Source organism: Arachis stenosperma, chromosome 1 (genome assembly GCF_014773155.1).
Source record: "Arachis stenosperma cultivar V10309 chromosome 1, arast.V10309.gnm1.PFL2, whole genome shotgun sequence".
NCBI classification, from domain to species: domain Eukaryota; kingdom Viridiplantae; phylum Streptophyta; class Magnoliopsida; order Fabales; family Fabaceae; genus Arachis; species Arachis stenosperma.
The window spans coordinates 124,816,425-124,842,110 of NC_080377.1; the positions used below are offsets into that span (position 1 = coordinate 124,816,425).

General features: G+C 32.1%; 4 protein-coding genes across 4 annotated transcripts; all 4 read left to right on the plus strand.

Moving 5' to 3' along the window:
* Window positions 1-869: 869 nt before the first annotated feature.
* Window positions 870-3,152, plus strand: LOC130940932 (uncharacterized). The gene is made up of 9 exons (XM_057869222.1): window positions 870-1,066; window positions 1,177-1,238; window positions 1,321-1,375; window positions 1,472-1,570; window positions 1,678-1,764; window positions 1,848-1,964; window positions 2,217-2,309; window positions 2,513-2,543; window positions 2,815-3,152. The coding sequence occupies exons 1-9, from the start codon at window positions 971-973 to the stop codon at window positions 3,003-3,005; spliced, it is 831 nt and encodes a 276-aa protein (XP_057725205.1). The 5' UTR covers window positions 870-970; the 3' UTR covers window positions 3,006-3,152.
* A 615-nt stretch (window positions 3,153-3,767) lies between these two features.
* LOC130941103 (uncharacterized) lies at window positions 3,768-4,645 on the plus strand. Its single transcript, XM_057869497.1, has one exon. The coding sequence runs from the start codon at window positions 3,926-3,928 to the stop codon at window positions 4,406-4,408; it is 483 nt and encodes a 160-aa protein (XP_057725480.1). The 5' UTR covers window positions 3,768-3,925; the 3' UTR covers window positions 4,409-4,645.
* Window positions 4,646-5,902: 1,257 nt separating this feature from the next.
* Window positions 5,903-8,799, plus strand: LOC130941093 (probable E3 ubiquitin-protein ligase LUL4). Its single transcript, XM_057869486.1, has 3 exons — window positions 5,903-6,591; window positions 7,425-7,938; window positions 8,507-8,799. Exons 1-3 carry the CDS (start codon window positions 6,038-6,040, stop codon window positions 8,618-8,620), a joined length of 1,182 nt encoding a protein of 393 aa, XP_057725469.1. The 5' UTR covers window positions 5,903-6,037; the 3' UTR covers window positions 8,621-8,799.
* Window positions 8,800-15,834: 7,035 nt separating this feature from the next.
* Window positions 15,835-18,102, plus strand: LOC130970464 (heavy metal-associated isoprenylated plant protein 32-like). The gene is made up of 3 exons (XM_057896597.1): window positions 15,835-16,224; window positions 16,423-16,498; window positions 16,637-18,102. The coding sequence occupies exons 1-3, from the start codon at window positions 16,192-16,194 to the stop codon at window positions 18,010-18,012; spliced, it is 1,485 nt and encodes a 494-aa protein (XP_057752580.1). The 5' UTR covers window positions 15,835-16,191; the 3' UTR covers window positions 18,013-18,102.
* Window positions 18,103-25,686: the final 7,584 nt, after the last annotated feature.

Here is a 25,686-nt window from a genome sequence, read left to right on the forward strand (position 1 = left end):
ATTCTTTTCAATTCTTGGAGACACTCTTGCAATTTGGGAAAATTGGGACTTCTACGTTTTATTTAAAATTTTTAGGGGTTAAATTGATGTCTTCAAACATTTTGCCATGTCATCTAACTGCAAGGGTGTCAGGTGTCAACCAAAATTGACAGGTCAGCTTTTCAGTGACGGAAAATGCCAGAAGGACCAATTTGATGTGCACATCAAAATTTTAAGATACAATTAGAATTAATTGAAACCGTAAAGGCTAAATTAAATCGGGAGTCAAATTTCAGAGGCCAATTTAAATATTAACTCTAAGTACATTCCTTCCTTTCGGCTGTGAGGCGGTCATTAACCATGTCGTTTTTGTTTTCAATATTGGATATTGGGTTGGGGTGAAACAACTGTGGGCCTAAATTATAGGTTTCTGTCATTTTTGGACGAAAATCCGGACGTTAAGCTGAAAACTTATAACGACCAAAACTACTCAAAAATATCATCGACCTTGACAAAAACAAAACCGTTGATTAAAAACAATTTTGCATATGAATATAAATGTAAACTGAAAAAATAAATGGGTCGATAAATAATTAAGTCATATTAATTTATGGCGTAAATTGTACTATATTTGTGACAATAAAATTTACTTTATTAAGTACGAAAAAGAAAATTTACTTTATTTACTTGTATAAAGGTATCAAAATGCAAAAATGGGCCTAACTCGAGAGACACATTTTTCTCATAATAATTTGTAGTTTAGTTCTATAAATATAATAAGTAATCTTAATAATTAAGTATTTTAAAAAAGTAGTAGTATTTTGCAAAGCATTAAGTTGTAAAACTGACATTTAATATGAACGTTTTAATTTCGATTTGATATATTTGTATTTTGTTCCTTCCAAAAAGAAACATAGCATTGAATAAAGAATTTTCGTCTGAAGAGAAAAGAAAGTAACCAAGTATTTTATTTTGATTAGAGTTTTGGGAGATGAGATTCACGTGGGCCTACGCTCTTAGCATCACAGTTGTGGTTCTCATTGTTGCATCTGCTGTTGCTTCTTGTTTGACTTCTCCAGTTGAAAAGGTTCATCTTCCCGCTTCTTCTTCTGTTCTTTGGATTTAGCTATCATGAAAAACTATCCAACAATTCTGGGTACATAGAAAGTTTAAACCTTTTCACTCTTTGTTCTGCAGCTTTTGAAAGATTTCTTGATATGGGTTGATCGTGATCTTGGGCCATGGGGTCCACTTGCTCTGTAAGTCAAGTTTATGATTATCTTCGTTTCGTGAATGAATTTATGCAGCTCATCATGTTTTCTTTGCTGATTCTCATCTCAGGGTAGCTGCTTACGTTCCCTTAACTATCTTGTCTGTTCCACCTTCTGTGCTAACTGTAAGAATCTTTGCTACCTTCACATTATAAACATTTTAAGCAATTGGAACAAGGAATGTCAAAAAAGATGCTTCAGTCACCATGCTTGATATTCAGGTTGGTGGTGGGTATCTCTTTGGGTTTACAATAGGCTTTCTTGCTGACTCTATTGGTGCAACAATTGGTGCTGCAGTTGCGTTTCTTCTTGGTAGAACAGTAAGTTTTCAATTTTTTGCATTTTATAGTATCTTGATTAGTTCAAGATTCAGTTGCTCTTTAATTTGTTTCCTTTATTCGTATACTTATCGTATCCACTTGTGTAGGTTGGGAATTCACTAGTTATCTCTAGGTTGAATGATTATCCCAAGTTTAGAAATGTGGCAATAGCAATTCAAAGATCTGGCTTTAAGGTTTGTGGACTGCAAGCTTTTAATATCATGAATTAACAGTGTTCTTAAGGTTTTTATTCATGCTTAGTGTATTCTGTATACAGATTGTGTTACTTCTTAGGCTTGTACCATGGCTACCATTTGGCATGCTAAATTACCTGCTCTCTGTGACTCCTGTTTCATTAGGGGAATACACACTAGCCTCCTGGTTAGGAATGATGGTAACTTCTTCACCCCTGATCCATAGACATATTCTTGCAATGAAGTTTTAGATACTATAGTCGAAACATAGCATTATGTTGTTTGCATACCTGCATTGGTAAATTTCATATATGAATAAGTTCATCTGCATTAGTTCTGACTTTGTTTGCAAATAAACTGAGGTTTAGGCATTCTTAGCTTCATATAGTAGATGGTATTCTGGTTAAGCAGTATATTAAAACATTTAATAATTTTAATTGTTACCATTGCAGCCATTAACACTGGCACTTGTATATGTTGGAACAACCTTGAAGGATATATCTGATGTCACGCATGGTTGGGGTGCGTTATCAAAGACTCATTGGGTAAGACATGCTGTGCTTTAGCCTTCAAAAGATTGTTTTATCTTGCTTCATATTTTTCTTATTGATGAATGTCTAAGTTTCCTTAGAAGCTGAAATCTTTCAACATTCTATACTGGATCAAATAGATGGCTATTTACCTCATAGTCATACTATCAATTTCAATACTTATAACATATGCCTCTTTCTTTCTCTTTTGTTTGCAGGCTCTCATCATATTAAGCCTTGTAATATCTGGTAAGTTACATGGTTACCCAACTTAAATAAAGACTATGAAGGTTTATGTTTGAGTTGTTTTGAGTTTCCAACAGTGTTTTTTGGGGCTCTGATAAGTTCTGTCAGGAATGAAGCATTTGATTACATGGTACAAATAGCAATGAAGCATTTGATTAGAGGATCTGTAGTTAACTATATAGATCACAATGAATACATTTCTTGAGCTTGGAAAAGCAGTAGTTGATAAGAGGAAGAATAGTTTTATTAATACTCCTATTTGGGTTGTGTGCAGTGATTCTGATGATATGTGTTACCAGAGTAGCCAAGTCAGCTTTAGATAAAGCCTTAGCTGAATGTGAAGAGAATCAAGATATAGACATAGAAGGCACCGGTACCTTGCAACAGTTAGCCGCTGATTCATCTGCAGATCTTAATCAGCCTCTCATAATATCAGATCAGGCCAATGGCAATCAACAGAAGTAAAATCTGTGCATAAATTCTTTCAAAGTTTATTATTTACTTTCTCCTTTTTCTTTTCACAATTTTTTGGTGTTGGCTAATTGTTCTACTTGTAAATTTCAACAATAGTAATGCAGGATGTTACAGAAATGCTTAATAATATAATCAAGATGAGGATATTTCATACAATCTGATTCTTTCTGTTTGTACTTTTTCCCATGAGTTGTCAAGCAAATTCTTTTAACTGTATATTTCTCAAGACAATAAATAATAATAATGAAAAACTGTAGATAAATAATGTTCATCTTTGTAATGTTAAAATGACATAATTTGAACATTTTTGTCAGAGACAGCAACTAACACTAACCAGTAACCCGTTATGGTTACGTTCCATCCAACACAATGGAATGAAGTGTAAAAAAAAATAAATGAATAAAATCACACAAAAAAAAAAGGAAAACATTTCCTATTCAGGGCAAGGTTATTTATATATTCATCTTAAATTGAACCAAAAGCAACCCATTATGATTTATTGATAAAGATGAGACCTAATCATGAATCTTTGAATGCCTTTTTTCAATTTTATTGGTGACAACAGGGCCATAGCTAGCTCTCTTTTATTCCACAGAAACAAAGGGAAAAAGGGCCACCCCATAAGCAATTTTATAAAACTAACCGCTACAACATTACTTTTCTGCTTTCCAATTGCTGAATCTTGGGGTTTAAGGGACCCTACCAATTCCTTGATGGAAGGGCTAAACAATATTCTTGTCATTTTGAGACTTCTAAGTGATACTCTGTACATTCTATTTTATGTCATTTTATGATCATATATCCTCACAACACTCACCATGCCCTTTTGAGTGAGCCACAAGAAAGCCTGTAACTGCTAGATTCACCAAAGAACTCAACTTTATTACAAATACCATAGTTCTTGGAAACTGATGACAAAGAACAAGAAGCAGGTCAGGTCCATCATGGACAAAGTGCAAGGATTTCGCCTTGTATCTTTCGGCGGCTGCTTTGACAGCTGTCGTGACCATACTCGAGGCTCTCGAACCGGGACAAGGATATGGAACTTTAGTGATAAGCCAGTGGAGCTGCAAATAAGGGTGGGATCAATACTAAAGAAGATTCACACATTGAAGCCAGGATCATCCAAGAGAATGAAGTGTAGAAGCATATATAAGGCATATATGCCTAGTGGTGGGAATGGTGGCAGCTTGAAGAACTTGTTGTATCACTATGATGAAACTTGTCACCCTTATATTTGGATCCATGACACAGGCTGTGATTCCTTGAGGATGGGGAAACAACAGTACATTAGTCTTGAGGATCTCAGGGATTCTTCTGATATCAGAATCTTCAGGGATCATCAGAGAGGCTGCGTATCGGTTCGCAAAAGAACAAGGCCAGATTTGTGCTGATTCTGAATTTGAATCCGGGTTGTTTTCTGAAAGTTTGAGTTTGCAATGATTTGGAAGTGACATTTTCTGTTTCTTTGGCTTTTGATATTAATCCTATGTCTCTCTTCTTCTTTCTTCCTTTGATAAGTGGTGTTTTATTACATAATGAAAATTGTTCATAACACAATTAGATAGGCTGAGAGAGATGATGTAGTAGATAGCAGTAAATTGTTCTTTTCTTTTGTTTTTGTTCTTCTCTGAAATATGTGCTCCTAAGAGATTATGATAAAATTGATAATCAACAAAAGCTCTTCATTCTTGAAATGCTACATAATAGTAAATTATTAATCAATACAAATGTATCTAAGTGTCAAATTATAATATGGGAATGCCTATTACAATAACTATCAATTATGTTTTGTATTATTGTAGAATCACTCAACCCAAAAACTTAAGCTGATAGTCTTTTCTTTAAGCATAAGCCTCTTTTGAATTTGTTTGATTTTTGTATAGGACTTTTTTTCTCTTTTTATTTGTCTTATGCTATTTTTTTTATTTTTAAAATTTAATAAGAATCGAACTCTAGATCTTTTAAAAATAAAACTTTAATATCATATCATGATATTATTTATCCTAAAAACTTAAGCTAATAGAAAAAAACAATATAAATAGTTATATCTTTAACACTCCTTGAACAATAATTTTTTTTGTTTGATTTGCTTAATTTTTTGTATAAGTATTCTTTTTCTCTTCTTGTTTCTCTTATGCTAATTTTTTTGGTATGCTATCCCTATAATTATATATTACTACTATTTAAGAGCATAAAATTATTTTGCTCTCACATTGCGAATCTAATAAAAAATTAAATCTCATATAATAATGTACTTAGGCACATCAAGAAAATGGTGCAATAAAATTGAGTCAATGTGCCCATAACCCATGATGAATGGACTTAACTAGGAGTACTAATAAAACAAAATATTGATCAATTAATTTATTAATTTACTTTGTCTAAAATATTTTCATATATATTCATATAAAAAATTATTATTTTTAGAATTTAAACTAACGAATATTGTTTCAAACCGCACCTATTGTATGGTTCCAACTTCCAACAATAGAAGTAGAAGTAGTTAATGGCCGAAAAACAAGTAAAACTAAAATAAAATAAAATCGAATAACACGATAATTGGAATGTTTATATGTCTTAAAATATGAATAATACTACAAAAATCTTTTTGTTAAAATTAGTTAAAATTATTATTTTAAATTTTATTGTTTAATTTAATTAAACTTAATTCATAACAAAATTTAGACATGTAACATTGTTCCTAAAATATTATAATGCTACACAGAATTATTCTAGAACAATCGCACTCTAATTTTTCTGAAATCAACTATTACAAATTGACGACTCTTCATTCTTCAAGACTTGCTTGCTATTTTGACCTATAAATGTAAAAGTCAAGAATTTATTTTTGTATGAAAAATATAAAATATATAAATGGCTAAACTAAAATGGGAAAGGTAATGGAATATGGTTTACTGAAGAAAGAAAAATGTCAAAGCATTGAAATTGAAATTTGTAAGAATCATCGGATCCGGAGGTGAGATTCATCATCATCATCTTCTTCTTCTTCTTCTTCAAGAATGGGAATCTCTTGGAGCAACACCAACAGTAACAGTAACAGAAGAAGAAGAAACAATTACCCACCACCTTTTCCTCCTCCGTACTACTACTCTTCTGATGCTCATCCTCCGCAGCTTCCACCGCCGCCGCCGCCTTCTCAGCCCCCACCGCCGCAAGGCTATTACTTTCCCCCAACCAACCCTTCCACCACTCCCTACGTCGGTACCCATCCTCTGCCTCCTGCTCCTCCTCCTCAGACCCATTCCTTCTATTATTCAAATGGCTACACCACCCCTACCGCCGCCGCCGCCACCACCAACGCTCCTAACTATGCCAATCGCCTTCACTACCACCCTTACTATGCAAATCAGGGTGCTCCCGCCTGGGCCCCTGTTCGCCCCCCCGTTGCTGCTGCCGCCGCCGCAGCTCCACCGCCCTATGTCGACCATCAAACCACTAAGAAGATTAGGAACGACGTGAACTTGCATAAAGATACTTTGCGCCTTGAGATTGACGAGCTCAACCCTGATCACCACTTGGTTTCTTTCGTTTTTGATGCCCTCTTTGATGGCAGGTACAACCCTATCTTTTTCCCTATTCGATTCACTACTTCATTATTATGCCTTTCAATCTTCTTAGGCTTTTGTATATATTTGTTAAGATCTGTTGGCTATGAAACTAGTACTAAGAGCTTTTTGTGTTTGTAACCTGAGGCATTGGACTGGAAGAGAGGGAAGGGGAGGGTTTGAACTTTGAACTGTAAATCATAAATTTAACTCACAAACACACCCTTAATGGCCCTTTGTGCAACAATTCCTATTGCAACAAATTTGAAGTCTATTAAAATAATCTGCCTACTTTTCATTCCTTTCTCTGAGATTTTCGTCTGTGCTTGAACTCTAAAGAGCACATTGAATCGTGATTGATTTAACTTATAGCTCATGCTGGAGAATTGAGGCAACTGGTTGGTGTTTATCTTATTGGTCGGATTAACTAGAAACGTGTAAAATGCTTTTGCTTTGTTTTGTTAACATTGATCCAAGAAATCTTTGCATTTTTGCTGTTGAGGTCGAAAGTTAGTACATGAACAATTTGCTTATGTATGGACCATCATATATGTGAAGGACTAAATGACAACATTCATATTATGACTCTGCATTGCATATGCTTTGATTAAGAGCAATTTATTTGACAATATTGCATTCGTTGGTTTTTCAAACAAATTTGCATGCCGATGAACACATTATTTGACAGTAAAATATATGGGCTATTAGAACTGCTATCAAATTGATTAATTACTTTGATATGATTGTACTTAGAATAGAATGTTAAATTCGAATGCATATCAATTTTGTATGATACTTTTATTTGTCTAACCTCAATTTTTCTTTCATTTATAATTGGCAGATTTACTATCTACTACTTAGCCAAAGAAGAAGAAAAGTGTAGGTTTATTCCACTATATCCTGATGCATTTGCGCCGATCTCATTCCCCTTTCAAAAGGGAGTTGGCCGGAAATTTTGTCAGCCTCCTGGAACGGGCATTGACCTTGGTTTCTTTGAGTTAGAGGATCTTGCAAAGCCCTCACCTGAAGAAGATCTGTTTCCCCTTGTAATATGTGCTGAAACAAGTATGAGAACTTCAGAAGATGAAACTTCTGATGGTTCCACAATTGATGCATCTCCTCACATGCAAATAACTCAAGCTGTGTTAGTGAAAAGCAACGGTATTGGTCCTTTCGAGGTAAAAGTAATTAGGCAGATTCTCTGGATTGATGGAGTTCGTTATGAGTTGAGAGAGTTATATGGAATAGGAAGTGGCTCAACAGCTGCAGATTTTGATGATAATGATCCTGGGAAGGAGTGTGTAATATGCATGACCGAACCAAAGGACACTGCTGTCTTACCTTGCCGACATATGGTATGATTTCATGTCAAACCTACTTATATATATATATATATATATATATATATATATATATATATATATATATAGTGCTGATACTCAGTTTCTTGGAAAAAGTACATCTTAAGCATTTGTATGGATATGATGTATGAGGGATGATGGTTCATGAACACAAACCTTACTATTGTCTGCATGTTGAAAAGAAAAAATCTCTTATGGAAAATCAAGATCATTCTTGATGTTTCAATATTTCTAGAAGACTAAATTGGTTGCTTGTGATCTTATAGGCTCATAACCTCAATTTCATATATATCTTATATCTTATTGCCATCTGATCATCTGTGTTATTTAAAATCGTATAAGACTGTTATATGCTAGCGGATATGTATGGTATTGCAGAAGTTTATCTCTAATGCTTCTCTTTCTTCCCAGCAGCAGGGTATGTAGTAATTGTTTGGTAGAAATCCATACATACTGATACAGTGGTTATTCCACATCACCATGTTTATATTTTGTTTTAAATATTCATTTTGCTATATTATTCATTATTCCACATCATATGACATATGTTGTATTTTACCAGTGTATGTGCAGCGAGTGTGCAAAAGCATTACGGCTTCAATCCAATAAGTGCCCAATATGCCGCCAACCTATTGAGGAGCTCATGGAAATCAAGATAAACAATGATGACAAATGACATCTTTCTCTTCAATGTGAAGTTGAATTGCATGGTATTTTTATCATAATATATATAGTATTATGAATTGCAGTCAGGTAATATATAGTTCTTTTTTTTCTTTTTTCTTATTTGTAAATTGCGGTCAATAATCTGTTCATAGTTCATATGTAATTCCATGAAAAGGAAGTTAGATAATATGTGATTTTCCCGTCATTGAGAATATTGTTCATGCCATCGTGTTTTCTTAGTTCTTTGATTTGTGAGTGATATTTGAGAGAGGATCGTGTGTATAGAAATCCTGGTTTGGTCACTGAAATGCCTAGAATCTGAATGAAGGTGAAGCTTCTTATTCCTAACCTATGTTTGAAAGGCTTGTTGTAAGCATATATATGGTGTTGAATTTTCTTTCTTCCTTCATGCATATCATATTTGGTAGGCATAAAAATATAGAACTTGTGATCTTAAAGATGTTTGCTGAAGCAGTTGGTTTATTATCTCGTGAGTGTAAAGAAAAAGAAGATATTCTATGTTTTGGAGGTTCTTTATCTTCTTTTCATCAAGAAAGAGGCTTCGGTAAGATTGATATACAAGGCACCCTTTACGTAAGTGTCAAATCAGAACCTTCAAAGCATGAAGAGGTGGTTTTCAGACATCAACTTTTGAACAAATGAACATGTAGTAATGTAAAGTAAAACCCACCAAACTTCTTTCTTTTGTGCCCTCTTGTTTTATTTATTTGGAACTGTTTTCCTGTGAACTATTCCATTTTGCTATTGCAGGGGAGACTTGGAGTTCCAATCATTTACTCTCCTAAATTGTTCAAACATGAACAGCGTGTTTGACCCTTAATCATACTTAATATCTAAGCGATGGAGATTTTCTGTTTTCAAACTGTGTCTATGTTTCTTGTTTCACCAGTCATAACTTTAGATTTATTATTATTATTTTTTTTTCAAATGGCAAATCATGAGTAATAGGATCAACCCAAAAAAGAGCCATATGAAATGGACTTATTTTCATTTTTATTCTGCATTCTCACCTTCATCAATTTGGTCATTCAAACTGTTACATCAGCAAACGAGTAGGTCAGGAATACTATGAGAACAAAGTTGACCAAAGATATTAATAATAGTAAGAGTAATAGTAATGCTTAAATCTCTGCACATCAACACTCCCATGCATGTACTCCTTTTATTTAGTTCTTTATTTTTTCCATATTCTTTTATAGAACAATTTTTTTGAGAGATTTGCCTCAATGCTAATCCATAAGAGGCTTTGCTGCTAGTACAAGCCGTTAGGTCCTATCTTAAAAGCAATGGAGGTACCAAGTACCAACACTTTTGAATATATACACGAGTTCTTGAATGAGTTGAATCTCTTGAACCTTTTTCTTTTGGTTGAACCAAAGCGAAAAAAAAAAAAAAAAGTGAAAAACCAATAAACAGGGTAAGGTACAATGCCAACCAAGTTCTTCATAATCTGAAGACACCGACTCAACATAGTTTGGTATCTTTTGCTACCTTTTCCGAAGAAAGTTAACCGAGTTGGAGTCCAAGTCCAAGACCCTCCTCACAAACACAAACAAAAGGCCTGAATATACAGACAAAAGAAAAGGAAGCATCTTCATATTCATTTGTCCTTGAATTGCAGGCTAACTAGCTACCCTTTACCAGTTACCACCTCCTTTCTTTCTTTTATATTTGTATTTCACTGTTTAGAATAATGGCAATAATTAAAGTATGTAGTGCATGATGATGTGTTGTATCTAAGTTTCTAACTTACAAGTTAGTAGAAGAAAGGGTTGAACATGAATAGTACAAGAATAAAAACTTTCCCTTGTGGTCAAAACTTCTCAATGCCTACACTCAATTATTAATTTCCCATACCATACTAAAATCTAAACCTATAGAAAAAAAGGGGGGCCATGTGTGAGATACAACTAGAAGTGTACTCTTGTATAGTTCTAGGTGAGCCTCATAAGTACATACCCTTCCCTCCCCAATTTCCATTCTCTCAAATTTTCATCAATCACTGTCCATAGACCATGTGGTTGCTCATGTGAAGCCCTCCACAAAAATAGTAATTTCTTTGCATGGCTGCCCAAGTCATTCTCTAATGGAAACCCTTTGGTGACAGATTCTGTAAAAATCATATCCCATATATGGACGGGCCTAGCAGTAAACTCACTTGCAAAATTACCCATCATTCCCTTCAACCTTCAATTATACATCATCCATCATCCACAATATCATAACTCCCCGTCACAATCATGTGTACCAAAGTTCCGTATTTTCTTTGAGGGTGAATTGGGTTTTGGTAATGTTTGTGGCCAGAAAAAATAAGTCCCATCAAACACAGAAGTAGTTGCATTATTATTATTATTATTATGTCACTGATTAATGAAATAAAAACCAAAACTTTCAATTGCTCGTATAATAATCTAAACAAAATTTTAGGGTATTGATCTGTAAAGTAGAGCTTATTTGTTTAGAAGGGTCTTCTACTTTGTACCTCTGTAACTAAGGAATTAGTCGTTAGATTTTCGGTCGAATGGATATCCTGGCGCAAACAAAAAAAATATTAATTCTAAAGTCTCTTTATTTAGACTAAAGTCCAAGAAATACCAATTAGCAATGGTTCCTTTTTTTCAAGCAATTTAAATAATTAGTAGTCCTTTGATGGGTAAAGTGCCATGTTCAAAGAGATAAAGAGAAGTAAACAAAAAAGGACAAAACCACAAGTTCTTGATCACAATTTAGTCTTTTAAGAATGGAAACATGAAGTTGAATTGGGAAAAAAATATCAACGTAACAAATTGAAGAAAAAAACAAGAGACCTTGAACGTGATATATGCAGAGTGTGGTAGCTGCTAGCTAGTTTTTCGGTTGCTTTCTCCCACCTAATTGCTGTTAAAGTAGGGCAAGCATGATTTAATCACCCTTTGCTTTATTATTTGTTACATTACCTTCAATTACATATGCAATGTCCTATAAGTCTTTGTTACTTTTTTGAGAGCCCAAAAAACGTGACCACAGCAGCAGCAACTCAAATTTCATTTCACACAAGTTAGGCACCAACACAAAGAAAAAAGTGTCATAATTTCTGGTAGTCCCATATGCAGCGGTTTTTACTTTATCTGCCACAATAATAATTATAATCAAACTAAAAGCATCGATAATGCGTAGTTAAATCAAACTTTCTCCTTCTGGAATAGCATTCACAACTGTCTTCTTTTAGGCTTATTAGGCCATCCTTTGTAGATCATAGAACAAAGTTGGCAAATTTGTTCTTACTCGGAAGATTTGTGTCAGTTCTTCATTATTATTATTATTAGGCACTCCATCAACGAGCGACAATCCATGTTTAAGCATTTAATCATCAAAAACAAGGCGCAAAGCACTTGCCATATATATAGACTATACTTGAATATTAAAAATTTTAAGAATATATACAAATATTTAGTGGTTCATAAATTATTTTTTGCCATGATAAATATGTGCAAACTAAATAATCTGACTAATTAACTTGGATTAATCGAGTGGTCAGCTCACTATCCGTTTAAATAAGTGTGGGATTCAAATCCTGCCTTATCAGAGACGAATTCAAAGGGGAGCAAATTGTGGTCTTGCCCCCCCCCCCCTCCCCTCAACAAATTTTAAAAGCTCTTATACTATTATAATAGATATCTTGTATAGAATAAAATTTAATAATGTAGTGATAGTAAAAAAAGTTATTATTCTTGTCAATGAGCTATAATTTAAATGGCATATAGTCTCTCTATACTCAATTAAAAAGTTACGGATTCGAGTCTCTCTATTTTTAGTAAAAAAAAAAAGAGTTATTATTCTTTATTTAGGATTTAAATTTTTCTACATATATTTATATTATTTATATTTTTTATTTAATTCAGATTTTTTTTACATTTTTTTCTTAAAATTAATTTTAACATTTATAATCACATAAAAATACTTTAATATTATTTATAATAATATTATTTTTTTCTAATTTTATTTAGTCATTTTTTTATTCTTTTTTAATTAATTTTTACCCTATTATTATATAAAAATATTTTAATATATTTTAAATACATATAACAAAATTATTAGTACAATTAACTTATATTATTTTATGTCATATTTCTTAATGATATAAAACATAAAAATATAATTTATCGTCACATAAATACTTAATAAAGTAAATTAATTAATAAAATATTTAAAATATATAATTTTATATTTTATTAGATATAAAACCATAAAAAATTATAAAAAAATAATAAAAACTGAGATAATTCTTTTATTTGACAAGTATTTATTAATTTTTTAAATTAAAAAAATTAATTATAGTTATATTTATTATCAAATATATAATATTATATTTAATTATACAATATTTTAATTTTCGCCTTCTCCGCTCTTAGATTCCATATATCTCTCTTAACCGTCATATTTTAATTCATACCCAAACAACTACTCATTCCCCATATATGTTACTGTAAATACCTTCACAATTTGCCCTTCAAACTTCAAACACGCAAGTAGTGGTCATCATGGCTTAGTTCATCTTTCAAGCAAATGATATTAAAATTCTTTTAGAAATTACTCACTGTTTCTTTCTACTTGGTTATATTGTTGTCGTCATCAAGTTAATTTTTTATAAAAATAAAAAATTAGAGAAGAGTATTTCATTTCTCTGCGGTTTCTATCGAAATGCAGTAGCATTTCTCATGCAATGTCAATCAAAATATGAAGAAAGTAGAAACATTAAACTTTTTCAAAAAATATAAAAAAAATAAATAAATAAAAAGTAATAATAATAGTACACGTCTCTCTTAAGCTTCCATCTCTTACATTGAAGTTTCCCTAATTAGTTTTCTCAAGAAATGAAAATTTCCAACAACAAACCTTGAACTATATAGTTAAGAAACAATCTCTCTTAAAATAACAACCAACTCATTATTTTAGTGTGACGCGTAAGAATCTTTGTTATGAGTTGACAATAACAATGATAAAAGAGTCGTGTTCTCTCATAAAAAACGGAATAAAAAATCAAAGTTACTTATTTATTTTATAAAAAATTATCATTTTTTTTTGTAAAAATGGATAAAAATCAAAATTAAATCTATTAAAAATTTTATATGATGACAAAATTCCTTTTTTGTTGTTAAGATAAATTTATAAATTATATAAACTTGAATTGATATTAAATTCATAAATTTTTTTGTGAAATGCTAATTTGATAACTAAAAGGAAAAGTATAGGTAGACGATAAAAATATTAAACAATATAAACAATGGATATGTCGAATATTCAATTCAATAGATATGCAGATGATTATGTTGATTATTTTTAATTGAATAATTATTTCTTTTTATTCGATTTACTCATGCATAGTTAACAATGATTATATGGTCAATTCACTAAGTGTGCAGATGATTATCCTAATATTAAAATTTAGGAGATAATTTAAAAATGGAATTTTTTTTACTTTATTAGATCAATTCTAGAATTTTGTTTAGATAGCAAAATAGTAACTAAAAATGAGGGAACAATTAAAATTTACAGCGTACATCTTCACAACCCCACATGTTTTTTTTTTCTCTCATCATTTTATTTTTGTAGTTGATGTTTTAATTGTTTAGTTGTAGATTAATATTTTTCATTATTATTTTTTAGAAAACCAGAAAGATGGAGAAATTAGAGTGTAGGATGTAGACAAAAGAGCAGATAATGGATGTTATTCCAAATTGTATACTGTTTGATAATGATGTAGTGCATTAGTAAATGTGGAACTACCATGCCTCGAGTATTTAATGTTGCTTCAAAGTATATTGAGTGCTGCTGTCTACGTAATGTTGGTGATAATGATATTAATCATCATCAGTACAAACGCTCACGAATCATATATTTGGTATTTCAGAAGTGTCAAATCGTAATAAGCACCAATATGAATCTGTATTCTTCTACAGCACACGTCGGTTTAAGGAAACTATAAATCATAGTTAGAAAAAATTAATTTGAATCATACTCAACTAAAATAAAACACGTTCGCTATATTGTAGTATTTTTTTACTATGAGGTTTTCATGTAACTATGTGCACAGTTACACACATAACATCAATATGTATGACAAAAGTATAACATATTTAGGAATTTTCCTTTATGGTTGGTATGTGGACATTTATTACACTAGGTCTCAATTGCAATTATATATAGTTATTTGAGAAATTATAAATTCTATGAAATCATGGCATCTCAATTTCTCAATTACAATTTAATGAATTTATACACCAAACTGCAAAGAAGAATACACATGAAAACAAACTAAATATTTTTGTTATTTTTAATTTCAATAAAATTTAATCCTTTCTGTCTGAAACAAATAAACTATTTAAAAAAGGGCGTGACATTGTTTCGATTGAGGCAGGTATTTGCTCCTACTATGGATAATACATTTCTCTATTTTGCTAAAAATAGGAGATCATTTGTTAGGTGGATTAAATAATAGGAGTGAGCAACAGTAAAGAATTATTGTATCCGATTGGAATGAATAAAAACGTGCACTTGCATTTCTAAATGACAGTTTTATTTTTATTACTGATGACTTGGGGGACCATATTTTTGACATCATCCCGTTTGGAGAAAGAAATGGTAGGGTAGGAGTAGCGAGAGAAATTTGGAGGCTGATTCAGCTTCATTTCTCGATATGCTGCTAATATGCTATGTGCTCAACTCACTAATCACTAGTGAGGACTGAGGTGTTTAAAGATGTACCAAAAACCAGTCCTATAAATGGCCTAATTACAAGTCAGCCATTGCCTAATAAACTAGCGTTATTAAATTGTACCAACCCAATTTGGGCTTAAATAACAATAATATTCTGACAGAGTTATTATTCATATCTCATACTTGATAATATTTGTTTAGTTAGTACTACTCATTATTAAGAGAGAATTAAAGAAGTTAAATAATTGGTGTGAGAAAATAAAAGGAAATCTCACATGAGATACTAGTCTCTTACTCTCTTTCCCTCCTCACTGCCATTTATGATTTTTGGGGGCATCCCCACATCAGACTGAGAGTGAGAAGCTAGATTCTTAGCCAAGCCAAACGCCCCACATGGCCACGGTTAATTTCTCACTTTTTTACAAACTTAAATATCACAAAATCACAAAATAATAATAATAATAAACTGTCCTTCTCCTCCCTCAGTAGATGTATGCTGTGAAAAATACCAATAAATAAAGCCACTAAACATAGAGCTAAAGCTTTGAACCACCATTCTCTCCCTTTCTCCCAATGACTCTCCACTCTCTTTGAACTCTGTTTTTCTCTCTCTCTCTCTCTCCAAAGTCTGAACCTTTTCCGTTTAGCCACACTGTCCCTACTCAGAGACCTCACACCCATTTTCATTCCCCCCTCCCTTCTTTCTCTTTTCTCTTGTTTGGTCTCTATTGCAATCATATCAAGGAAGAAACTCTCTTGCTTGTTCACTCTGTTTTTTGTCATTTCCTCAGATCTATTACCACCTTTTCCATCTTCTATTCTCCCTTCATTGTTACAAGTTGTAACCTTTTGGCGGTGTAAAGAATGAGTAGTAAAGAAGAATTTTTGAAGATACAGGTACTTGTTCATGTTTAAAGCCTCTGTCTTTGTTTTTACAAAAAGATAATTTCAATGGTTAATTTAGAAGCATTTATGCACTTGTTAATTGGTGTGGTTTATTTGCCCTGTAGTTTGTACTTTGTACATTTCTGATAAAGTAGAAGTTTTTCCTTTTCTTAAGTTGTTGTATGCTGTTGGGATTGCTTGTGCATGCAGAAATGTGTTCTTAAAGTGAACATACACTGTGATGGGTGCAAACAGAAAGTGAAGAAAATCCTGCAGAAAATTGATGGTATTACTCTTCTCTTATGCTACTTACACATTGATTCATATAAAAGAAAAGAAAAAGTTGTGGTTTTCATTTATTATAGCTGAGAAGAGGAAAAAAGAAAAATATGATGAATCTGAGAGGTTGAATGATATTTATCAGGGGTGTTTACGACTGAGATAGATGCAGAGCAGGGGAAGGTGACGGTTTCAGGGAATGTGGACCCCAACGTTCTCATCAAGAAGCTTTCAAAATCAGGCAAATATGCCGAGCTCTGTGCTGCACCCAAGCCTAACAACAACCAAAACCAGAACAGCCATCTCCCCAACCACTTCAACAAAATGCAAATCGACGTCAAAGGTGGCGGTGGTGGAGGTGGAGGAGGAAGCAACAACAAGGGTCAGCAGAACCAAAAGGGTGGAGGAAACAACCAGCATCCACCCAAAGGGGGTGGTGGTGGTGGTGCTCAGCAAGGAGCAAATCCCCATCAACAGCAGCAACAGCAGCAACAACAGCTACAGCAGCAGATTCAGAGACAACAGCAGCTGCAGCAGCAGCTTCAGCAACTTCAGCAGATGAAAGGATTCCAAGATCTGAAGCTTCCTCAATTCAAGGATATGAAGCCTTCCCCTCATCAGAACCCAAACGCTGGTAAGGCTGCTAAGTTCGTCATGCCTGAAGACGAGGAGGATTTCACGGATGACGAATTAGACGATGAGTTTGATGAGGATGATGAGGACTATGACGACGACGAATTTGACGATGACATGGACGCGCTTCCTCCTCCCAACAAGATGAAGCAACCCCCAGGACCCATCATGATGAATAATGGGAGTCATCCACAGTTCATGAATGCTCCCAAGGGGGGCGGCGGCGCCGCTGCTGGTGGTGGTGGTGGTGGGCCGGTGGCTGTTCAGGTTCAAGGCAATAATAATGGAGCAAAGAAGGGAGGAGGAGGGAACAATCATCAGAATCAAGGGGGTAAACAAAACAATGGAGGTGGTGCAGCGATGGCGGAGGGTAAAATGGGAAATAACGGCGAGGGGAGTAAGAATGGTAACAATGGGAACGGGGGTAAAAAGGGAAATCCAATGGGAGGAGGGGGAGGTGGTGGAGGTGGTGTTCAAGGAATGAATTTCCAAGGCGGTCGGCCTCCAATGGGCATGGGCATGGGCACGGGCACGGGCATGGGTATGGGTATGGGTATGGGTGGGCCCCCCAACATGGGAGCCGTTCAAGGCCTCCCTGCTGGACCCTCAGGCTCAGGGCCAGGTATCCCAGATATGATGGCGGGAAACCCTTATCAACAGCAACAATATATGGCAGCTATGATGAACGCACAACAACAACAACAACAAAGGGCAATGGCAATTCCAGTGGGAGGGAATGAGAGATTCCAACCAATGATGTATGCAAGGCCTCCCCCTGCAGTCAATTACATGTACCCTCCTCCTCTTCCTCCTTACACATACCCTCCTCCCGACCCTTACACCCATTTTTTCAGCGATGAGAATACTTCTAGTTGCTCTCTTATGTGACCTCCCCCCCCTCCCCTTTTACTAATATTATTATACAACAATGCCAATTTTACTTTCTTTACTTTATTTATACTACTACATTCAAGTCAAGTTACTGGGATGCTAAATGCTCTCCTATATATGTGTTTATATCTTGCAAACAGCAATAAAATTTTCATAATTCTCACAAATCATCGTTATTAAGACTAGCTTGGATGGGCCACACCATTCATCATCACCATCCGCAACCCGATACATTTCCCTTCATTCTTCATCCCAACTACATCAAAACTCGTTTAGGAGCACACGAGGGGGTTCACTGTGTAAACGGTTAAGACCTGATATCATTATACTCCTTCCGTATAATTTAAAAATACTACATTAAAATTAGCCAATAAAATTAATTATTATATATTTAATATTTGTGTATAAATTTAATTTATTTTTAGTATATGTGAAATATTATTCAAGAAATATTCCATCCAAAACAACCCCTCCCCCCTCCTCCTACCACAACCAAAAATCAACCTTGTCTTGCTTCTTATCTCAATGACTCAATTAAGCCTTTGTATAAAACTACTAAAACATGAAATCTTATATTTTGTTATATAGTTAAACATTTATTTTGACAAATCCGATTTACAACACTGGAGTTTGTAAGGCATAATGAAAAGTGGAGACGGTGGAGGGGAAGGGAAGAGCAGTGTCAGAAAGAAGGGCGTTTAAGAGGAGGAAGCGTAAGAGAAGAGCGTGGTTGTTGACAGGGACAAGTTAACTACTTTATTACCAGTACTAGTATTTTGAAAATCCAACGGCGTTGACACTTTGCCACCTATGTTGCCAATAAGCGTCTAGTCTTTTCAAATGAGGGTGGGCCCGACTCTCACCCTGGGTTCATGATTAATCATCATCGTCATCTCATCCGTCCATTTCAATCTAATCAAAACAGTGAATACCTACCTCTATGCTCTCCACCCTCACCTTAGTAAATAGTGTATTGGATCCTGCCCTGCTGAGTGGTGCCTACTATAACTGTAATTCGGCACTCACCTGGATCATGGAGGAGTGGAGTGAGTCTCCGACTGCGAGCACACCAATTAATGCTGGGATGGAGAACACTCTATTCGTCGCCAGGGATCCAATATTAATTACTATATTTTATACATTATATTTTGTCTTGCACTGTACAGCCTAATAAACGTGCATCTACTATCAATCCAGGTAACGTTTAATCCCTATTCTTTTAATGCTTTCGGATTTGACGGGCAGTTAAGTTGATGAGGACGGAGACACACACATCACATGCGCCTTCATTCATAACAATAATAGTGCCCAATGTCCAGTGTTTGGACGCATTCTTATTACTACACAAACCTAACAACTTATTGCGTCTGCCCTGCGTCATTTTTGTTTCTTATACCACTACAACTCATTTTCCATGCTACTTTTTTTTTTTACTTTTTTTTTTCCAAAAAATATTACACTAGAACTAGCCTCGTATAGAACTTTCATTAATTAAGAAAAAAAGTAAGATTAGGCGAGTCAAAGTAGAAAAATAGATTGGTTTTAACGTGTAGCTTTTGTACACTGCATAGAAGCCAAGATTAAAGGGGAGAAAGGGTTTAGGTGGTGTGGTGTGAGGAGGAAGTGAATGATGAAAAGATCAGAATAATGCAGATGGTTGTTCATGTTTTGTGCAGTTTTGAAGCACTTTTCTTCACTTTTAATGGGTCCCTCTTAGTTTTTGACCAGATCGAAACTCCTTCAAAGTTCTATCCTTTGAAGTGGGGCCTCCTCTTTTTCAAACTTATCTTTTACATTCGCATCTCTACTCTGAATCATTTCCTTCCATATTATTATACTTTTTGTTCTGAAACATTTATCGGTATATCTTTTAACATAAATTTGGTATGATTTCGCCTAGAAATGCATTATTGATTTAAGAATGTGCTGCATTAATTGATTTAATTGAAACAGAGGAAATTAATAAAGCAGTGGTATGTCGTTTATTTGTGGATAGGTGCCATCAAGTGTTGCTTTGAAAAGAATTAAGCGGGGACTGAGAAAGAGAATAGAACGGCGTCAAAAAGGGATGAGTAACGATTAAACAACGCGAAACAACACTCATGAGTGATGACATAGGAGCGATCATCATTCTGCAAGTTAAAAGGAAGGGTACCTAAGGTGATAACTGATAACTAATTAGAGTATATGGTTGTTTGAGCGTCATTAAAAATTTAATAATTTTTTTTTATTTTATATTGTGTTTATCAAATTTCTAATAATAAAAGTAAAAATATTAAAAAATATCTTTTTGAGAAGAAGTTACAATTTATATTTTTAAAAAAATTTATTTAAAAAAATTAATATTTTTTACATAATAAATAAATAAAAAATATTTTTATTTTATTTTATCTAAATATAATTGATAAATAAAAAAATTTATATGAGATATTCAAATATAAAATTATTTTTATTTTTATAAAAGATTTTTCAAAAAATATTATTTAAATTTTTTTTTTCGAGAATCACGTTCAAACAAGTCTTATATTGATCCTTGACTTTTTTAAGTTTTTAAAGATTTAAAAATATATTTAAATTTTTGACCTTTTTAAAATATGAATATATTGATCTCTTATATTTACTTGAGTCTAACAGACTCAACATAACTACTCCCGATATACTGACTTGGCTGATACGGATGCACACGTAAAAGAATTTTTAAATTGGACTAATTAGATTTACGGATCAATCAAAGATTTAAATGTATTTTTAAATTTTCAGAAATTTAAATATCTACGAAACAAAAAGTCAGAATCGTTTTATCATTTTCTCTAAATTTTACGATGTCACCTTTTTATGTGATTTTTTCAAATCTGTTCCACTTTTATTATTAGAATATGATAATTTTTTAATGTAAAAATAATTTAAAAATAGTATATAATAAATACGTAATATTATTCATTAAAAAGTAACAATATTCGGCCTCTATTCTATGGCTCTAGCCATTTATATACTCATTAAGAAAATTAAAATTAAGAATTAAACAATTATATCATTATATCATTATTTTCTAAAATATTTTTCTTTAATATTGGATAAGAGTTCTGCTAGGAAATCAATTAGAATCCAATTAATTTTTGTCAATTTTTTAATGGATTAGATTTCAAAACCGTCTTAACAAAAGTAAATTGATATATATGAATGTTTCGTCTGCTAAACATTATAATGTTGACATTTCTTTTGTTAAGTATTATGATCTTTTTTTATATTAAATGAATATTTTTTTAATATATTTTTGTAATTGTTAAAAACAGTTCGTGCTCCACCACTCCTTCTTTCTTGAACAACTCTTAAAACTGAACTAGCTTATACTTTTCGCAAAATTACACCACCTCCATCGGCATCGTAAGGTCGCTCGTCCGAGTCCTGACACGAGCTTTGTTTCATCGACCACCACAATGAACTTGTCGAAGGTGTCCTCCACCAGGGAAGAGCGGCTGCGGCCTTTGAAAAAGTTGAGGTCGGGTCCACCTCAGCGGGAATTGCCGTCGAGGACAGAGAACAGGATTCCGAGAGAACGTGCCTGTTCCTTAATGCGCTTGGAGATAGAGACACCGATGACGTTGGAGAGTTGACCAGTGAAGAGGAGATGACCGAGCTTGGCAACGACGAAGCAGCAGTGGAGCCAGTGCCAAGGCCAAGGACTATGCCGGACTTGACGTACTCGACGGCTTTATCAACGGCGAACTTCTTGAGGTCGTCTTGCATGAGGGCAGGGGTAGAAAGAGCCTGACGATTTTTTTGTCTTTTACTATGAACACTCCAATTCTCGACGTCATAGTTGATCGAGTTTAGCTTTCATACTCTATATGCACAGAATTCACATGCTTCATGCATAATTTTATGGGCAATGCTACTGTGCTGAAGAGGAAATCTTTCAACAGGTAAAGAAATGCGTTGGTAATTGTAGTTGGTGGACACGTGTTGATGTTGGCACTGCACGCGCTAATCGTATATGATGTTTTGCAGTGATTACAGACAGTACTCCACCAAATAATGTTTGTGTAATTCCATATTAACAATGATTATTGGGGTTATAGATTTTTAATTATTATAACAACTGGGTTGATTTTATTGTTGGAATTGGGCTTTTTTATATGTAGATGGATTGGGCTGATTGGAAGTCATTGGATTGAAATTATCCAATAATAATACAATAAAATTTCTCTTTTTTTTCCTAATTTTGTTTTTTTTTTCTTTATGGACTGATGTCCCTATAGAGTACCAAAAATAAAATAAAAACTTTATCAAAAATAATAACAATAATAACAATTTTTTGTTTTTTTTTCCTTCTTGTTTTTATTTTTTAATTAAATAATAATAAAAACAAATCTTTAGAACATGAAGTACTTTTTTAAATATAAAATTACACTCACATAAAAATTTAGCATAAATATATTATATTGTCTCTTTCATTTCAAGAACATACGATCATAATTCGGTTTGTGTAGCTGTAATATATTAATTTTTTATACTCAGATTGCATGTCTCAAAATACTTTTTTTTTTGTGACCGTCTCGGAACACTTTAACACTATGTTTGGTTTAAAAGAAAATAAAAAAATAAAAAAATGAGTGAAAAATTTTTTTGTTTAAATACTAAAGAAAATAGAAAAAAAATTTTGATATGGGTCTCACTAAATTTTTTTTCCATTACAAGCAAAAAAATAAGGAAAAAAATATTATTTTTTATGTATTTTTAGTTTTAATATATTATTATAATAGAGATTTATATTTAAACATTATATATATATTAGATAAATAATTTAAATTAAATATATAAAATTATAATATTTTATAATATTCATAGAATGCAATAAAACATAAATAAATAAAAATACTTATATTTTATTTTATTATAAGAGTATTAACGTAATTTTATCTTATGTGTATATAATATTTTATACTATGACAACATTTGTGTCAACCTACAATGGCAGCATTTTGTGTTTGCAGTTCTCCATGCGAGTCAGAAGAACAAAGCCATGCGTTACTGCTTGGTATACACACTTCACCATTTATATGTATGGATGTTTTCCCAATCCACACCATAGAATTTTTTTTAAATACACATCACAAAATATCTGCGTTTATTAGGTTTTGTTTGGATATAGGAAAGAAAATAAAAGAAAAATAAGAGAAGAAAAAATAAAAAAAAATAAAAAAAATTATAATAATATAAAATTATATTAATACTTTTATAATAAAATAAAATATAAATATTTTTATTTATTGATATTTTATTGCATTCTATAAATATTATAAAATATTATAATTTTATATATTTAATTTAAATTATTTATCTAATACATATATAATGTTTAAATATGAACTCTATTATAATAATATATTAAAACTATTAAAACTAAATTTATATTGATAATTATTAATAATAATAGAATTATGAATAATATTGTAAATACATATAAGATAATATTATTTTTCTTGTTTTTTTGCTTGTAATAAAAAAAATTAGTGAGACTCATATCAATTTTTTCTTATTTTCTTTAGTATTCAAACAAAAAAAATAAAATTTTTCACTCATTTTTTTAATTTTTTATTTTCTTTTAAACCAAACATAATGTTAAAGTACTCTGAGACATGCAATTTGACTATAAAAAATTAATTTATTACAGCGACACAATCCGAATCATGATCGTATGTTTTTGAAATGAAGGAGACAACATAATATATTTATACTAAATTTTTATGCGAGTGTAATTTTATGTTTAAAAAGGTACTTCATGTTCTAAAGATTTGTTTTTATTATTATTTAATTAAAAAAATAAAAACAAGAAGGAAAAAAAATAAAAAGTTGTTATTATTGTTATTATTTTTTATAAAATTTTTATTTTATTTTTTGGTACTTTATAGGGACATCAGTGTATAAAGAAAAAAGAAACAAAATTAGGAAAAAGAAGAAGTTTTATTGTCAAATTAATTGATTATTTTTGAATAATTTCAATCCAATGACTTCCAATCAGCCCAATCTTTTTACCTATAAAAAAGCCCAATTCCAACAATAAAATCAACTCAGTTGTTATAATAATTAAAAATTTATAATCCAAATAATCATTGTTAATATGGGATTACGGATTACACAAACATTATTAGGTGGAGCACTGTTTGCAACCACTGCAAAACATCATATACAGTCAGTGCGTACAGTGTCAACACTAACACGCGTTCACCAACTATAATCGCCAACGCATTTCTTTACCTACTGAAAGATTTCTTCTTCAGCACAGTAGCATTGCCCTAATTTTATTACACGGAAGAATAATTCTCGGAGTACAACAAAAATTCTGTATTAAGAGTTTAATTTTGATCAATTTACTATATAAAATATTTTATATAATTATTTAATTATATTTATTTTTTAATAATTATTCATATCATCAACAAAAAATTATAGTTATTTTTTATGGCATATGGATAATTAGATATATCCTATATGTGTAAATTAAAATTTAATTTTAATTTAAATTCAAAATTATGATACGGTAGATTTAGACCATCTCCAGTAGGAAATTCATTCCAATCCCTATTTATGGCCCATCTGTCATAAAAAGTAACTCTACATCAGCTTTTGCGTCATAAACAATAAATAGGAACTCAAAGAATCTCTCTCTTCTCCATTAGAATGAACTAATTTTAATCCCTATTGTGGTCCTACTTAATTAATTAATTAATTAAAATAATTAAAATTAATATAATTATTATTTTTTTATAATAATATTATTTAAATTTATAAAGTCAAAATAATTCAATATTATAAAATATTAAAATAAATAATTTAAATTTTGTTAATATTTTAAATTTTATAAATAAAAATAAATAATCCAACTAAAAAATATTTTATAATATGTAAAAATTAAATTTATTTTTTATGTAAAATAAATTTAATTAATTATGATTTAATATAACAATATAAATAATATTTAATATTGATTTAGCATAATTATTAATATATTAATTATAATTTAATATAACTAATTATTAAATAATTAATATAAACAATTAATTAAATAGATATATAAATATTTAATATAATAAATTATTATAATTATTAATAAATTAATTATAAATTATTATCACATGGCATGATTTTATTGGTTGTTACAAGTTTCTGTTTAGAGAGACTCTCAATCTTGATCCACGTGAAGAACCCTCCTTCTCTTTTTACTTTAATAGTAATTGAGTCTCTATATATCAGAAGAGAAACTCTATTTCTTAGTAGGGGACGGATTCGGTACACGGGTGGTGTTAGCGCATCCAAACGCCATTTAGGAGTTTGGCGTACCGGTCAGCTAGGGAGCGCAAAAATGAAATACGCTTCTTTTTATGGGGGCTTTCTGCAATTTTATATAAAATAGGAGGACATTTTTACGATTTTTAAAATGCATACAATTAAGTTAATCGTTTGAATTAGCTGCACACTCAGTATTTGGTTAACTACTATTATTGCCGCTCTCTTCCTCCCCTGCCCTTCCGTTGCAATCGCACTCTATTTCTCCCGTTTTCCCTCCGTCGCGATCTCACCCTCTTCCTCCCCTTCCCCTCCGTTGCAATCGCATCTTGTTACTCCCCCCTCGGTCGCAATCGCACCATCCCTTCCTATCTCCACCACCAA

Excerpts from the sequence above, each read along its gene's own strand:
- LOC130940932 (XM_057869222.1), top strand. The coding sequence starts at position 971 with ATGAGATTCACGTGGGCCTACGCTCTTAGCATCACAGTTGTGGTTCTC. Across the intron at positions 1,765-1,847 it reads TTCAAAGATCTGGCTTTAAG|ATTGTGTTACTTCTTAGGCT; the intron begins GTTTGTGGACTG and ends TTCTGTATACAG. Across the intron at positions 1,965-2,216 it reads CCTCCTGGTTAGGAATGATG|CCATTAACACTGGCACTTGT; the intron begins GTAACTTCTTCA and ends TTACCATTGCAG.
- LOC130941103 (XM_057869497.1), top strand. The coding sequence starts at position 3,926 with ATGACAAAGAACAAGAAGCAGGTCAGGTCCATCATGGACAAAGTGCAA.
- LOC130941093 (XM_057869486.1), top strand. The coding sequence starts at position 6,038 with ATGGGAATCTCTTGGAGCAACACCAACAGTAACAGTAACAGAAGAAGA. Across the intron at positions 6,592-7,424 it reads GATGCCCTCTTTGATGGCAG|ATTTACTATCTACTACTTAG; the intron begins GTACAACCCTAT and ends TATAATTGGCAG. Across the intron at positions 7,939-8,506 it reads TCTTACCTTGCCGACATATG|TGTATGTGCAGCGAGTGTGC; the intron begins GTATGATTTCAT and ends GTATTTTACCAG.
- LOC130970464 (XM_057896597.1), top strand. The coding sequence starts at position 16,192 with ATGAGTAGTAAAGAAGAATTTTTGAAGATACAG. Across the intron at positions 16,225-16,422 it reads AAGAATTTTTGAAGATACAG|AAATGTGTTCTTAAAGTGAA; the intron begins GTACTTGTTCAT and ends TTGTGCATGCAG. Across the intron at positions 16,499-16,636 it reads AATCCTGCAGAAAATTGATG|GGGTGTTTACGACTGAGATA; the intron begins GTATTACTCTTC and ends GATATTTATCAG.